A 16,877-nucleotide genomic window follows, 5' to 3' on the forward strand; every position below is an offset into this window, starting at 1 on the left:
CCCACCAGGGGGAGAAGAAATGAGTTTCTTAAGATTGTACGTTATGCAGCGGGGCACCAGCTCCAACTGCGCTAGCCCTTTCCCCTCTCCCGACCGAGCCACGCGCTCCCCGACTACGGGGACGCCCCCGCCACGTCTCACCGCTTCTCGATGGAGTCAACGTTACGCAACAGCAGCAGCCACAGGTCTGGAGTCGCCTGGGGCCCTGGCGACAGCAGCAGGTGGTGGCCAGTGATGCAAAGCGTGCCACGCAGTGGGGGCTCCTCCGGACCCCGCAGGAGCTCGGCTTGGGCCTGGCCGGTGCGGATCATCTCCGCGAACTCCATTCCTCCAGCGGCGGGGCCTGACGCCCGGCAGGGATTGACTCCGAGCGTCAGGCGGGGTGAGCGCGGGCTCCGAAAGGGACAGGAACTGGCTGGGCAGCTGGCGACGCCGGCAGGACAGCTGTTAAGGAGGCCCCTTGGAGGAAGAGATCTCACAGTTTCACAGGAATTCCCCCACCCCCACCCCATTGCTAGCACTTCTTAGTGAGGACCCCGGGACTAGAATCTGTTAGGGAAACCTCAATTTCAGCATCTGTGAAGTGGGGGAGAAAAATCTTGCTAAAGTCCTTTAAGACCTCGTGGGTCGCAGGAGGCATTAAAAAAAAAGTCTCTAAGGTGCTGGCACTCCCACCGATTTAAAAAACAAACAAAAATACCCGTCTCTTCTCCTGTACCCTGGTGGGAGGGGTGGAAAGGGTGAGTGAGAAACTAGGAAGTGTCTGCATCCTGTCCTACAGCTGAGGCTGGGTGGGGAAATCCCTGGGTCCACCTTAAATGCAAGCAGCTGTGTAGCTGGCACCCCTCCCCCACCACAGCTGGCAGTCCCTGCCTGAGGGCGCCCTCTACGGGGGGCCACTTCTGGTATAGTTCTGCCCTCTGGAGCCCCATCCCTCCTCTCTCCATCCTTTGACCAAAGGGGAATTGCCTATACACTGAGCTGGGCCCTAGGGACCCAAGGGTGGCTGAGGAGGGTTTCCTTCACAGGGTTTTCAGTCTGGCAAGAGACACACTTAAGCTGGTAAATTACAAGAGTTTAAATCTATTTACTGGAGGACCCATCCATCCAGATATTCTTTTATTTCTTAAACAATGATGCCTATAATGTGTTAAGTGATAATCACTATGAAAAATAAAAGGTACTCCTGCCTTTAAAGAGCCTTCTGGTCTACAAGGTTCCAGGCTTTTGTGTGTGTGCAAAACCCTTCTTTCAAATAATGAAATCATAAGTGGATTCCCCCCATACACACATACATAATATAAACACAAAGTTGGAACTGCTCTATAAAAGGAACTAGATATAAAAGAGTATAAACTGTAAAATTCCAGACCAGGAGCATCAGCTGGGATGGGAATTCGTTAAAAATGCAAATTATAGGCCCTACCCCAAACATACTGAATCTGAATCTCTGGGAATGGGGCAGTCTATTTTAATAAGTTTCCAGGGGATTGGGATCTATGTTAAAGACTGAGAAACACTGGAAAGTATACAAAAAGGCAAAACTAATCCAGGCTGTCAAAAATTAGGGCAGTATTACTGAAACTGGGCTCCCCAGAAACCAAGTTCCCTTACTGAGTTTATGATTAATCACTCTATTCAAAACATTTTTATCTTTTTTATCCCCTCTGTCTAGTCAAAGCTTTGGTTTTTTCAGTAGTCATGTATGGATGTGAGAGTTGGACTATAAAGAAAGCTGAGCACTGAAGAATTGATGCTTTTGAACCGTAGTGTTGGAGGAGACTCTTGAGAGTCCCTTGGACTGCAAGGAGATCCAACCAGTCCAGCCTAAAGGAAATCAGTCCTGAATATTCATTGGAAGGACTGATGCTGAAGCTGAAACTCCAATACTTTGGCCACCTGATGCGAAGAACTGTAAATTCTTGGCTGTAAAACTGTAAAGACCCTGATGCTGGGAATGATTGAAGGTGGGAGGAGAAGGGGAAGACAGGATAAGATAGTTGGATGGCATCGCCGACTCAATGGACATGAGTTTGAGTAAACTCCAGGAGTTGGTGATGGACAGGGGAGCCTGGTGTGCTGTAGTCCATGGGGTTGCAAAGAGACAAGACTGAGTGACTGAACTGAACTGAACTGAACTGACTTCAATTCTGTGCTAGATGAACACTAATCAACAAGAGTCGGAAAACTCCCTGGTGGTCCAGTGGTTAAGACCCTGGTTGGGGAACTAAGATCCCCCATGCCTTGTGCCTAGGCTGAAAACCAACCAAACAAAAAAAACCCACAGAGTCAGATGTCTAAAATTGCTATTGTCCATAATACCATTAATGTACTGAAATTGCTATCCTAGGTATTATCATTAACATACAAATTCAAGCTGTTTCTCTAGGACAAGATGAGGTAACAACTCATCAGCCCCCAGCCATGGGCCACCTGGCCAGATAATCATAAACCAGAAACATTTCTGTATGCAGGTCAGGAAGCAACAGTTAGAACTGGACATGGAACAACAGACTGGTTCCAAATAGGAAAAGGAGTACGCCAAGGCTGTATATTGTCACCCTGCTTATTTAACTTATATGCAGAGTACATCATGAGAAATGCTGGGCTGGAAGAAGCACAACCTGGAATCAAGATTGCCGGGAGAAATATCAATTACCTCAGATATGCAGATGACACCACCGTTATGGCAGAAAGTGAAGAACTAAAGAGCCTCTTGATGAAAGTGAAAGAGGAGAGTGAAAAGCTTGGCTTAAAACTCAACATTCAGAAAACTAAGATCATGGCATCCGGTCCATCATTTCATGGCAAATAGATGGGGAAACAGTAGAAACAGTGACTGACTTGATTTCTGGGGGCTCCAAAGTCACTGCAGATGGTGCCTGCAGCCATGAAATTAAAAGACACTTGCTCCTTGGAAGGAAAGTTATGACCAACCTAGATAGCATATTAAAAAGCAGAGACATTACTTTGTCAACAAAGATCTGTCTAGTCAAAGCTATGGTTTTTCCAGTGGTCATGTATGGATGTGAGAGTTGGACTATAAAGAAAGCTGAGCACTGAAGAATTGATGCTTTTGAACTTCGGTGTTGGAGAAGACTCTTGAGAGTCCCTTGGATTGCAAGGAGATCCAACCAGTCCATCCTAAAGGAGATCAGTCCTGTGGGTTCATTGGAGGGACTAATGTTGAAGCTGAAACTCCAATACTTTGGCCACATGATGCAGAGAGCTGACTCATTTGAAAAGACTGATGCTGAGAAAGATTGAGGGCAGGAGGAGGAAGGGACAGCAAAGGATGAAACGGTTGGATGGCATCACCAACACAATGGACATGGGTTTGGGTGGACTCCGGGAGTTGGTGATGGACAGGAAGGCCTGGCGTGCTGCGGTTCATGGGGTCGGGGACTGAACTGAACTGAACTGAACTGAAGAGACATTCTGACTCTGAAACTACTATTAAGAAATGTCACAGAAAAAGAAAAAAAAAGAAATGTCACAGAAACATCACAAGGTGATGATTAATCCCAGCCTCTTTGTTCTTCCCCTTTTTTTTTTTCTTTTCTTTCTTTCTTTTGGCCATACTACGTGGCATGCGGAACTTCCCCAACCAGGGATGGAACCCGTGCCTACTGCGGTGGAAGTCTTAACCGCTGGACCACTGGGGAAGTCCAGTTCTTCCCCTTTAAAAACAAAAAGCAAAAACCTAACACTCAAAGACCAAGTTGATGTGGATCTGAGACTTGTCTCTCACTCCCCTGCTTGGCCCCCCTGCAATAAACCCTTACTTTGCTGCAAACACCCTGTCAGAGTTCGGCTTTCTCACCTGTAGGTACTTGAGCAAGCTGTGCTTGGTTACATTACCCTTAGGAGAGTTGGTCTAGACCAGCAACACAAAGGAGCTTCCTGGGTGATGGTAATACTCCTTTGCTTGATCTGTTTACATCACTCTGATTCAGTTGGGGAGAATTCATCAAGCCATGTATTTACGACATGTAAATTTTTCTGGGTGTGTGTTATATTTCAACACAAAGTTTTAAAAAGGGAAGTGCTCTGGTTGAAGCCCTGGGAGGGGCAGGGAGAGGAAGGTCGAGGAGCCCATCCACAGCTCTGCCCTTACCCCGAACACAGTCCTTGTGGGATCTCCAAGGGAACCTAAAGTTCCTTAGAATATAGCTTGAAATCACTGATCTGTCCCAACAGAGTCAGTGACTTGTCCAAGGTCCCACAGAGCCAGCACCTGAACCCAAGTCTCCTGACTCCCAAATTGAGGATCTGGACACTATTCCTTTGCTGAAGGGCCACAGTCATGAGTCAGGACTGGGGGCAGCTTGTCAGCCTCCTATCCCCTCCCCAATCCCTTAACTTGGGTCTTGGGAAGAGGGCCAAGACTCTAGTGTGGACGATGCTTTTCTTATCCTGGAGCAACTTCCTTTCTGGGAACTGGGTGTCTCCTTTTGGGCAAAGACAATAAATTTCATCCAAGGGGCCAGAGGCGCAGGGCTCCTCCTGCCCCCACCCGGATGGGCATCACGTGGCTCCTGGGATAGCAGTCCAGGAAAATCCCAGCCCTTGCACACTCAGCCTCCTACACCCATCTGCTTACCCTGACACACTCAAGCCTCCCTGACCCACCTTGAACATTCACCATCGCACACTCCCTGGCACATTTCTTTCACCCTCAGCTTCTCCCACCTCTTCCTGGGTAATACTGCCAGCCTTTCCCTAACCCCAGAGCTGCAGCCTTTCCCTGTCACTGCTCACCCCCTACTATGTCCCTGGGACCATTAAAATTCCAGGCAGTGGGTGAAGATGAGGAGGATGACGAAGCAGAGAGCTTGGACTCTGTGAAGGCACTGACGGCCAAGCTGCAGCTACAGACACGACGGCCATCATACCTGGAGTGGACAGCCCGGGTCCAGAGCCAGGCCTGGCACAGGGCCCAAGCCAGACCCAAGCCCGGGGGACCTGGGGCCATTTGCGGATTCGACTCAATGGACTCTGCCCTTGAGTGGCTCCGACGGGAGCTGGTAAGTCTGGTGGGGTGGGCAGCCTTGCAGAGGGCCTTGAGGGCAGTCCTCAGGGCCGAAAACCCTGGGTATGGTGAGGGGATGAGAAAGACCCTGCCTCCAGCAACTGCCCTCTTCTGTGGCTTTGTCCCAGGGTTGAGGAGCCAGGAATGGACTTGTCCAGTGTTTTATTCAGGGAGCCTTACTGAAGAAGGAGTCCATCAGTCTACTGACCTTGTGCTCCTGTGGCTCAGAGGACAGAGTCCTGCCCTTGGGGGCCACCAGGGATAGCTGGGGAAGGCATGGCCTCCCAGTCTCCTCTGCAAATTGCTATACCCCAAAGATACAAAGGAGGCACTAACTACGCTGTCCCCAGAGGAGGCCAGTATTAACTAGGTGGCTCTTAATCTAATATGTGCAAATATAAAAATGTCAGCCTCCAGACTGGAGATTCCATCGATTTGATCTAAGATCAGGCCCCAGGTACCTGTACTTGTTTAGCTTGGTTTTAGAGCAAGATCTATGAGATGGGCTGTATAGAGCCGGGATATGAGGGGGTGGGAAGGACATAGTCAGGGCAAAGCCCCCGGGGTGTTGACCGGAAGGGAATGGAGGTTCAGCGGGCTCATGCCCCCTCTCGGCTGCAGCAGGAGATGCAGGCACAGGACCGGCAGCTGGCAGGGCAGCTGCTTAGGCTGCGGGCCCAGCTGCACCGGCTGAAGGTGGACCAAGTCTGTCACCTGCACCAAGAGCTGCTGAACGAGGCCGAGATGGAGCTGGAGATGGAGCCCGGGGCCGGCCTGGCCCTGGCCCCGCCACTGCGGCACCTGGGCCTCACGCGCATGAACATCAGTGCCCGGCGCTTCACCCTCTGCTAAGGGATCCCTGTGTGTCTCCTGCACCACCTGCTACCCATTCCCCAGCCCACCTGGGACAAAGGAAGAGAGGGGCGCCCCAGAGGAGCCAGCACCTGGAGAAGGGTCGGGGTAGAGTTGGGGAGATGCTCAGCACTCTGGGAGCTTAAAGCTGCAGCATCCTGGGGCCCTGCTGCCCGGATGGGGGAAGAGGGTGGTTTGGAGGAAGGGGAGGAGTTCACAGACCCTCAGTCTCCTCAATAAATCTCTGCTTCCCATCAAGGTCTCTGCAGTCCTTTATTCAGGCCCGGGTTCACTGTCTCGCTGGTTGCTAGGGCCCCGGGTTCTACCTCGGGAGAGGAGGCTGGCCTTGAGGGTAGAGAAGCCCTGATGGATACTCATCTTCCCTGCAGCTCCACTTCTATCTCTCTATCGCATCCAGATCAGGACTGGAAAAGAATTTAACCTAAATTCTAAATCACCCCTATGGAATGTGACTCAGATAAATGAGCAGCTGAAGAACGCAGGATCTTGTAGACCTGGGTTCAATGTCAACTGCAACATCGATTCTATCAGACCTGGAGGAGCTCTCTTAACCCCTGCATCTGTCTCTTTATCTTTACAATGGAAAATCCAACTCCACAAGTAGTTAGATACATTTTAAGTGAGATAATGTACAGTAAGTCCTCAATAAAATGTGCATTATTATCACTAGCCCCAATCGTGTTCTTACTGTTGTCCTGGGGCCCAGAGATGGACTGTGAAGTGCTCAGGTTCATAGCAAGGGGAGCTGGGGCCTGCAGCTGAGACTTTGGGCTCTGTGTCATTCTGTAGGGCTGTTTTTTAGTTGTGTTTTTTTTTTTTTTTTTTCAAAAAAAACTTCGTGTTTCTCAGCTTTTGTTTCTGTGTCACCCTCTTTGTCTGACTTTCCAACTCAGGCTTCCTCTTCCCCCCACCCATTTCCTGTCTCCCCCTTCTCTCCGCAGCAGCTGAAGGTGCATACAGCATCAGCTTCCACCTCACAAACCCCAACAATGCTCTGTGGGCTTCCCCTCCCCCAGCCTGCTGCCTCAGTACAGGCTCAGGCGGTGGCAACAGGTTTCTGTCTTCCGATGGGTGCGGTCAAGGCCCAGCTCTTGGGCCCGCGAGAGGCCACGTAGAGTTCCTCATAACACTGGTGACCTGGCCCTCAGCCTGGCTCCTGGGGAAAGGGAGATTGTTGGCCTGACCCTTGTGACAGGGTCCCTGCCTCCTGCCTGTCTGTCGCCTGCACCTGGGGCCTGGGCAGGAGTGTTTGTTCTGTCTCCCACCTGTTGCAGGAGGTGGTGTCAGGCCTTCGCCTCTGACGGGCTGTGGCCTTGTCTCTGCCTGAGTTAGAAGGATTGCCCTACTCTCCAACCATAATTAGGGGGTGTTGTCCTGCCCTCTGCCCACAAAAGAGGCTGTGACTCTACTCCCTTAAAGATACCGGGTTGTCCTGTCTGCTTCCTTGAACAGCCTGTTGTCCAGCAGACTGTCTGTAAGAGGGGTATTAGCCTCCCCTCTGCAAATAATAAAGCTCTTGCCCCATGCCCTGAGATGGCATGGCTGTGGTTCCACTGTGTGGCTAGCAGCTGTGTGCACCTGGTATCTATCTGACTGTCTAGCATCGTATCCCACCTCCAGTGATTTTCCAGGGATGTTGTTCCCCCCTGAATCTGAGGTGATGTTACTTTTGCCCTCCGACTGTATTACAAGGGTCACCTGGCCCTCAGACTGACAGCCGTGCAGCTTGCCCTTCACTGAAAGCTGAGTGGGTGCCTACTTGCCTCTTGCTCACTGGGGCTTCAAGGCGGCCCTTGAATCTCTGGTCCAGGTGCTCCCTGGGGGGGCGGAGGAAGTTCCATCCAGTATCCTCCTCCACCTCCGGGTGCCACCTTCGAGGTGAATGGGGCCTGGACTGGGGTGAAAGGACCCTCGAGGGCTGAGAGGCAGGGGGCGATGGCAGCAGGAAGCTTGGGGGTGCTGGAGGCTTGCGGTTGGGCTGCTGGGGCCCGGTTGGCTGCGGAGCCCTCAGGAGGAGGCAGGAAGTCAGGGTGGGACGTGGGCGCGGGGAGACAGCCGGTGGCTACGACGGTGAGGGGAGCCGAAGCTGTGTCTGGGCAGCCGGGCTAGGCCAGGAAGACCATGTGAATGGGGCCAGGGGGCTCCTGGGCTGGGCAGGTAAGGAGTGCCGGGAACAGGGGCCTAAGGGCTGGGTGTGGGACCTGCGAGCAGGCTGGGCCTGGGGTCAGGCTCCCCCGGGATGCAGCAGCCTTTCAGGCTGGGGTCAGAAACACCTGGAGGTCAGGTGGGAGGCAGGCTGAACAGCCAGATTGCCTCTTTCCTGTGTAGTTGCCTCCTGCTTCTACCACACTGCCTGCCATCAGCGCCAACCTCACTGGGAGCTTTTTCCTTGGGGATCTCTTAGGTACTGAAAAGGCCTTCAGAAATCTCTACATCCAGCCCCTCATCCCATGATGGATAAGCCTCCTGAGCCCCAGATTGGCAAAGCGCTCCCTCCCCATAGTCCGTCAGCAATGCAGAGGCAGAGAGGGTGATGGCCCTGGGAGAGGTGATGGCCTAGGATGTGATTCCCCCTTGGAGCAAGGTGATGGACAGGCTTGTGTCAAGGGTCCCAAGAGTCCTTCTGCTTGTCACTGGGTGCAGACCCCAGTGACAAGACTCTGTTGAGAGAGTGAGGGGAGTCACCAAGAGCATCCCGACAGACACGTGAGAAGTGACTTTAGCCTCGACCCACACTGCTTGAGAGAGGCAGGGGGTCTTCCTTTGGGAATGGATGGGCATGCAGGGGGATATTTATCATCTGGGATGGGGCCTGGGGCGGAAGTATCTGACAGGACTCCGGGAAGTTGGGGGGTGAGAGGATGATGGGAGAAGGGAAGAGGAAGGGCTATTTTTATCCTGGACAGGGGTGCTGTTGGCCCTGGGCAAGGACCGTCTGGGTTTCCATCTGGAAAATTGCCACTCCTGCCCCTGCCAAGTGTGCACAGGATGTCCTTTCCTCTTGCCTTTGCTCCCTCCTGTCCACTTCCCCCACCCCTGCCACTGCCTGATTAGGGCCAGTGGGTCCTGCTGGGTCCTGCTTCAGACCCTGGGAAGGCAGAGGCCCAGGGAGGCAGAATCAGCTCCCTGTCCACCCCCTCATTTTAGCTCTCACCCTGCAGTTTATGGGGTAAATCCCCACCTGAGCCACACTTTCCAGGTTTCCCCTGCCTCCCTCACTGCCATTGGAGTTTTTCTTGAAACAGTTTCCACTCTCTCAGCCATGTTGCAGTCTTTCTTTTGTCCCCAGCTCCAAGGCCTGCAGCCTCTTGTGGGGCCTAGAAAACAAGCTGGGTCTTCCCTAGACTCATCCAGACCCTGGATTGGCATTGGCCATCCCCCACCCAGCCTGTGCTGAAGGATGATTCAGGGTCCCTCGCCCTCGAGGCTCTGGGACAGAGGTGCTTCTCAAAGGGAAAAAGGCCAAGTGATGAAGCAAGAGAATGGGCGGAAGCTCCGGAGGAGGTCGAGAGGAGGCTTCCCTTGGGTGATCGGAAGGCTTCCTGGAAGAGTCAGGCGGTTATGAGAACAAAGGCCCATTTTGCAGAGTACCTAGGATATGCAGCCAGGGTCACTGTCTCTGGGTTGTTCGTTGGGTCCTAGGAGGGCAGAGACCTCAGGGCAAGACCAAACACAAGAGAGCTAGCGGGTCTGGTGTAGCGCAAAGGACATGCATTTCACAGTCAGGCTGACCCAGGCACAATTCTGGTTCTGCTATTTCCTTGAACAAATAACTTCACCTCTCCAATTCCAGTTGCTTTATTGGTAAAGAGGCAATAATAAATCCCTCCTTACAGAGTGCTGGTGGGAAATCAAAGCGAAAATGGCCGTGATGTTCCGTGGGTAGTACCTGGCATGCCGAAGGTGCTTAACAGAGGTTAGGCAACCATTTCTCCTGCAAATGGTACACCCAAGGGTGTATGTGTGGTGGGGGTGTTGGCGGGGGGAGCTGTCCATACCCGGAATTACTCCTACTCAGCACCTTGGCAGGCCAGTGGGCAGCCCATTCCTTTACACTTGTGGTGTAGCTTTGCAAATGAGCTTGTTTCCTGTGTGTTCTAGTGGGTGTGAGAATTCTAGGCTGGCCCACAGGGTCTGTCTTGGAGGAGGGTCCCACAATACCTTCCTACAGACACATAGATACACACACACACACACACACACACACACACACACACAATCCTTCCCTCCCTAGCCTAAATACCATTCATATCATCACTGGAAAATGTAGGTGTGCATGGATGTTCAGAGGCAGAGGCAGGGACCACATATACATCACACATCAGTTCAGTTCAGTTCAGTTCAGTCACTCAGTCGTATCCGACTCAGCAACCCCACGGACTGTAACACACCAGGCCTCCCTGTCCATCACTAACTCTTGGAGCTTACTCAAACTCAAGTCCATTGAGTTGGTGATGCCATCCAACCATCTCATCCTCTGTCATCCCCTTCTCTTCCCACCTTCAATCATTCCCAGCATCAGGGTATTTTCCAATGAGTCAGTTCTTTGCAACAGGTGGCCAAAGTATTGGAGTTTCAGCTTCAACATCGGTTCCTCCAGTGAATATTCAGGACTAATTTCCTTTAGGATGGACTGGTTGGATCTCCTTGCAGTCCAAGGGACTCTCAAGAGTCTTCTCCAACACCACAGTGGGATCCTATAAATCCATGCACACACCCACAAGCTGATGGCTTCAAGGCCAAGCTCAATTCAGTGAAAGCAATGCTGAGGGGAGCTGAGTTTGTGGGTGGGATGGAGGCAAGTGGGCCCTCCATCCAGGTGTTGGTTGGAAGGTATCTGAGCTATATTTCCAATGCTTGGTCTAAAGAATGCTAGTCCCACGAGGCGTCCGGGAAGAAAACAGTTCTGGGTCCAAATCAATACGGCCTCAGCTATGAAGTGTCCCATGTGAAATTTCTATCAGTGTTAGCTTGTGGAAACTCTGAAAGTCTCCCCAGAGAAGGCAGCTGTTTGCTTTTGTCTAACCCAGTGTTTCTCAGACCTCGGTGGTTGCAGAACCATTTTTCTTGTATCCCTAGTTCCTTGCCTGCACCTCCAGAGACAAGGGGAGCAGTGGAAGGACAGCTGTAAGGTTGATTCTTCTCAAAGGATTGTGTGTCTTACCAGAGTTTTTGCGTTGGTGGGGACTTGGTTGTTTTCTGGTTTTCAATTATAAAATTAGCACATGGCTGCTTCTAAAAATTTTAACAGTAGGGACTTCCCTGGTGGTCCAGTGGCTAAGACTCTGTGCTCCCAGTGCAGGGGGCCCAGGTTCGATCCCTGGTCAGGGAACTAGATCCCACATGCCAGAACTAAAGATCCTGCATGCTGCTACTAAGACCCCGTGCCACTAAATAAAATAAATAAATATTAAAAAAAAAATTTAAACAGTACAGAGACATATACAGAAATATAAGAAATGCAGCTCCCTCCAATCTCACTCGTGGGCTATGCTCACTGTGAACAGTTTGGTGTACATCCTTCTAGATTTTCCCCTACGTGGCCACTGAAAAGCATATTAGTTAAGAACTTAATCCCTGGAAACAGATAGCCTGAGGTTCAGCTACTTGTTTCTATCACTTATTTGTTATGAGGCCTCAGACAAATAGCTTTACCCCATTTAGCCCTCAGTTTTTGCATCTGTGAAATGGGGATAATAATAGCACTTACTTGATAGGATTACTATGTGGCTAACATGAAGTCATGCAAATGAAGGCTTAGCACAGAATCTGGCTGAAAAGAATCCCCTAGGTATCCATACTCATACTCGGATGCAAATAGGAGGATTCCCTGGTGGTCCAGTGGTTAAGAGTCAGCCTGCCAGTGCAGGGGACACAGGTTCTATCCCTGTGTCCACAGACACGTTTGCTTTCACACGCCGCTGGGCAACTGGACAGTAACCCCCACTCTCCATAACTAGGGAAAGTCTTCACACGGCGACAGAGACCCAGTGCAGCCAAAAATAAACAAACAGGTAAATAAATGTAACATTAAAAAATAAATGCAAATAGGCTTATACTCTATATTCTGTTCTGTGACTTTCTTGCCATGTTATCTCTGGAACATCTTTCCATGTCTATGTGGAGATCTACTTCACCTTTTCAGTGAAAGTGAAGTCGCTCAGTCGTGTCCGACTCTTAGCGACCCCATGGACTGCAGCCTACCAGGCTCCTCCGTCCATGGGATTTTCCAGGCAAGAGTACTGGAGTGGGGTGCCATTGCCTTCTCCGAAAACCACAGTGGTTTTAGCTAAATATTGTGAACTTGGTTAGTGGGCAATGTGGTGATTTTAAGATGCTGCTTCCTGGACAGTATTGCTGTTTGGTGTTGTTAGTGTTGTCAGGAGTTACTGACCAGTGAGCTAAAGATAGGCCTTACTGCCTCCTGTGAAAGTTGAGTGACCCACCAGTGGGGCACCCACCTCTGTCGCAGAGGGCAGAGTCAAATGGACGGGAACCTCTGACTATTCACCAGTGTGTCCGCAAGTCTAGATCAGAGCCTGGCACATAAGATGTACCCATTAAATTGTAATCGGTAGGCTGACCACGTAAGAAAGTCATGCCTCCTCTCACCTACCAAGTGAGGCCTAAGTTCAGAGCTCTGTTCCACAGTGCGGCATTTCCCCAGATACCTCGTCACTGATGCGGGTGAGTGATCTTAGGGGGTCATGAATGAACATGTGCAAATGTGAATTTAGGTATTATACCCTGTGTTTATTTTAATATATACTGATTTCCATTTATAGATGGTGATACTAATTTTCCATTTTTTTAAAAAAAAGTACACTCGATTTACCGTGTTCTGTACTTGTTTTCCATTTATGGTAGCAAAGTTTTCATTTGAGGTAAATATATTAAACGTGAAAAATGGTCTGTGGAAGTGCCAAAAATCAAAAAGGAAAACGAATATGTTTAAGTCTGGGGTCATGAAATACCCATGCTGGCCTCAAATAACAATTTTCATTTACTTAGTCCTTACTGTGTACCATGTTAAGTACTTTATTATATGAGGTCATCTCTAGATCACATATTATGTTCACAACAGCCGTGGACGCGGGTCCATTTTTAATTTCCATTTTGAAGAAAAACGAACTGAGGGAGGTTTATGTTCTTTTTCTTTTTGGCCACACTGCGAGGCATGCAGGATCTTAGTCCCCTGACCAGAGTCCAGGGATTGAACCTGTGCCCCCTGCAATGGAAGCACAGAGTCCAACCAGTGGACCACCCAGGAATTCTCTGAGGGAGGTTTAGACAGGTGTAGTAACCTGCCCAAAGGTCCTCTGTCAGTGAACGACTGGGAGGCCTTGGGAATGAACTTGGATGACCATGACATGGACATGGTGAGCTGAACCTCTCTGATCAGCAGACTCCCGGAAACTTTAATAGAGTGGTTCAGATTGCCAAATTTTAAGTAATACTTCGTCCTGATAAAACCTACATGATGCAAAATACAGACAGAGGTACATAAGGAAGGGGACTCAATAAGAGGAATTACTCAATATATACAAGTTACTAGTTGGAGGACCTCTACCCAAAATACAAGCTTTAGAATAATCACTCTATTGCCCTTGTTTATGGCAATAACTAACTAGGAGAATCAGTTCTGTGTTCAAACCACTCTCAGTTTGTAAGACTAAATCCATCTTATTTGCATATAAGAAAAGACTCATCCTTTTGTTCTCTGTTTTTGTGAACTCTGTGAACTCACAGGGTTTATTCCAAACCAGTATTATATCAAAGAGGAATATGTGAAAAAGGAAGGAATTCAGGATGCATCCCTGTTTTACCCACTAGAAATTACTTGCCATGCCTGTCAACCCTGATTCTCAAGTACCGTGCTAAGGGTTCTGCACGGGCATCCACAGCCCAGGCTCTTCACTGAACATATGTATCTTCGCCAATAATCAAATCTTGACCAAAGAAAAAGGCCAAGAAAATGCTTTAAATTATTCCTAACAGATTTTGCCACAATGTGGCCCATAGTATGGCAGTAGCCTGGGTCAGTGAAATAGCTTGCCTGCTCTTGACACACACATTGCCTGGGCAAGAAGCTGGCACACATTTTGGACAGAATGTTCAATAAATGAATAGGTTTACAGTTCAGGGGAGGGAAAGTCTTGTATATTTTTTTAAGGGGACAAAACACATTCTAGGCCCAGTCAAGTGAGATGATATCTATGGAGTTGGTAAAAGTGAACGAGCTGGCAAGAATCAGAGCTTGTTATGGTTTTGTTGTTGTTGTTTTAATACCAATGCTTTATTATTAACTAAATAATAGTTATTTAGTTTAGTCACACTGTATTCAGGTTTTCTTAGTTTTTAAAAAGTAATGAATTAATTTGGCTGAGTCGGGTCTTAGTTGCCACACGAGCGATCTTTAGTTGCAGCGAGTGCGATCTACTTCCCTGACCAGGGATCAAACCCAAGCCCTCTGCATTGACTGCTTCACTGGACCACCAGGGAAGTGCAAAACAGAGCTCACTGTGGTATGATTCCTAAACAACTCTGGGATCAGAAAATTTGGTCCAGGAACTTCATGAAATCCGGGATTTTTGACCAATTCTACACGGAGTATGAGCAGGGAGATTACATGGGTGGAGGAGCCTGGCAGCCAATAGTCCATGGGGCCACAAATAGTCAGACACCACAGTGACTAAACAAACTGCGATGAGCAGGGCGCTGTGTATGTTGGGCTCTGTGAAGCGACAAGACAGATGGGACCTGAAATCTAGCCCTCGCTCCACTCTCCAAGTTTGAAACCCCAGGGAGGGGTGGCCCTTCATAACTGGCACAAAGCCCTCTGTGGACCGTGGACAGACCTTGAGATTGACCGAGAACATTATAGACACCAGTCAGAGAAGGTCTAGAATCTACAAAGTTCCTCCTATGGCACCCCACTCCAGTACTCTTGCTTGGAAAATTCCATGGATGGGGGAGCCTGGTAGGCTACAGTCCATGGGGTCGCAAAGAGTCGGACACGACTGAATGACTTTACTTTCTTTCTTTCTATAGTTCCTTTTGGAGAAGGAAATGGCAAGCCACTCCAGTGTTCTTGCCTGGAGAATCCCATGGACAGAGGGGCCTGGTGGGCTATAGTCTATGGGGTTGCAAAGAGTCGGACATGACTAAGCAACTAACACACACACACACATTGACCTTGAATTCTTGAGTTGGGAGAAAAGAATGTCCTGTTTCATTCACTCCAGCATCTGCCTTTTGTTACTGATTCTGAGAGTCCTGGCGATTCTCTGGATCTGCTTCCTCTTTCTTTTTCTTTCTTTCTTCATTCCTCTCCTCTCTTACTTTCAATGAGAAATTTATATTAAGCTTTAATTTTTATTTTCTTTTTGCTAACTTCATTTATTAACCTGGTTTGATCAGACTAGAATGGGACCCACATTTTGTACAAAGAAATATATGCATATATAACCTCACAATTACTTAGGGACCCGTACAAACCATACATGCCCCCATTTCATTGTACAGCCATCTGCATACATGGACTCCTACACACCCATGGGTATGTACACATAACATGATGCTCAATGATTAATGTGCCTCCGTAGGCACAAACTTGTATTCACCAGCCAGAGAAATGCATACTCAAAAACATGCGTTTTAGGGGACTTGGCTGGTGGAACAGTGGATAAGAATTTGCCTGCCAGTGCAAGGGACATGGGTTCAATCCCTGGTCCCAGAGGATCCCACATGTTGAGGTGTGACTGAGCCCGTGTGCCACAACCACCCAGCGCACTCGCCTAGAACCTGTGCTCTGCAACAAGAGAAGCCACTGCAACGAGAAGACCACACATCGAAGGGAAGAATAGCCCCTGCTCACCGCAACTTAGAGAAAACCTGAGCAAAAAGCAACGAAGACCCAGCACAGCCAAAAAACTGAAAATAAATAAACCAAAAACATGCATTCGAGATAGAGAATTGTCTCAGAGAGAAAGGCCTGTTAACAGTGCAATGTCACATTTCTGATGGAGAGTAGACTTCATTCTGTCAGACCTCCTTCCCTGCTCCATTGTCTCCATCACCTCTCAGGATTCCCTACACTCTTTAGGTTTTCCAGGAAGTGAAGAACAGAGCAGAGTACCTGGATAGAGGAGGTAGGGGCCTGATTGGAATTCTGCCTCTGCCAAGAGCCCTCCTGTGCTATTGGGAAAAACCACTTAGCTCCTCTGGTCTGACACCATCTCCGTCTTTAAAATGAGCCTGGTGAATTACACAGGTGCTTCTTCTTTTATTTATTCATTTATTTTGGCTGCACTGGATCTTAGTTGCAACTCTTGGGATTTTAGTTGCAGCATGTGAACTCTTAGCTGTATCATGTAGGATCTAGTTCCCTGACCAGGGATGGAACTCAGGATCCCTGCATTGGTAGCAGGGAGTCTTAACCACTGAACCACCAGGGAAGTCCCTACACTCTTGCTTCTAAACTCTTCCCTCTAAGGACTTACTTGCCCTTCCCCTGTCGTACTTTTCCCCGCTCCCCCATGGCTCTCATGATTTTGAGGGTTTTGCTGACTAAACTACCTCATTTAGGTACTAATTTTGTTGTTTCTAGTTCACATTTTAAGCAGAGACTTAACTAAGTATGCCTTGTATGTGTGTGTGTTCAGTCACTCAGTCAAGTCCGACCTGTGTCCGACTGTGCGACTCCACAGACTGTAGCCTGCCATGCTCCTCTGTCCATAGGAATTTTCCCGACAAGAATACTGGAGTGGGTTGCCATTTCCTCCTCCAGGCAATCTTTCCAACCCAGGGATCAAACCCATGTCTCCTGCATCTGCATTGGCAGGTAGATTCTTAACCACTAAGCCACCTGGGAACCAAGTGGCTAAGCCACCAAGTATGCATTGAAGAAACAATAATGCAATTTGTCAAACTGAGAAACAGATCACTTGCAAGCCTACAGTGTTATTCTGGG

The 16,877-nt window shown here is 49.2% G+C and overlaps 3 protein-coding genes across 3 annotated transcripts in view; 2 read left to right on the forward strand and 1 right to left on the reverse strand.

Moving 5' to 3' along the window:
* The window catches only part of LOC104986375 (myotubularin-related protein 9-like), an 8,734-nt gene extending 7,118 nt beyond the window's left edge, over window positions 1-1,616 (reverse strand). Inside the window, 1 exon segment of the mRNA XM_010836908.1 lies at window positions 142-1,616. Coding sequence (XP_010835210.1) covers window positions 142-512 — 371 coding nt within the window. The 5' untranslated portion in view covers window positions 513-1,616.
* Window positions 1,617-4,076: 2,460 nt separating this feature from the next.
* Window positions 4,077-6,138, forward strand: FAM167B (family with sequence similarity 167, member B). Its single transcript, XM_010836909.1, has 2 exons — window positions 4,077-5,027; window positions 5,654-6,138. The coding sequence occupies exons 1-2, from the start codon at window positions 4,770-4,772 to the stop codon at window positions 5,882-5,884; spliced, it is 489 nt and encodes a 162-aa protein (XP_010835211.1). The 5' UTR covers window positions 4,077-4,769; the 3' UTR covers window positions 5,885-6,138.
* Window positions 6,139-7,918: 1,780 nt separating this feature from the next.
* Window positions 7,919-16,877, forward strand: part of LCK (LCK proto-oncogene, Src family tyrosine kinase) — a 21,344-nt gene continuing 12,385 nt past the window's right edge. Inside the window, exon 1 of the mRNA XM_010836910.1 lies at window positions 7,919-8,062. The gene's annotated coding sequence lies outside the window, so the exon portion shown is untranslated. The remainder of the gene's footprint in view (window positions 8,063-16,877) is intronic.

This window comes from Bison bison, unplaced genomic scaffold (assembly GCF_000754665.1).
Source record: "Bison bison bison isolate TAMUID 2011002044 unplaced genomic scaffold, Bison_UMD1.0 scf7180017864068, whole genome shotgun sequence".
NCBI lineage: Eukaryota > Metazoa > Chordata > Mammalia > Artiodactyla > Bovidae > Bison > Bison bison.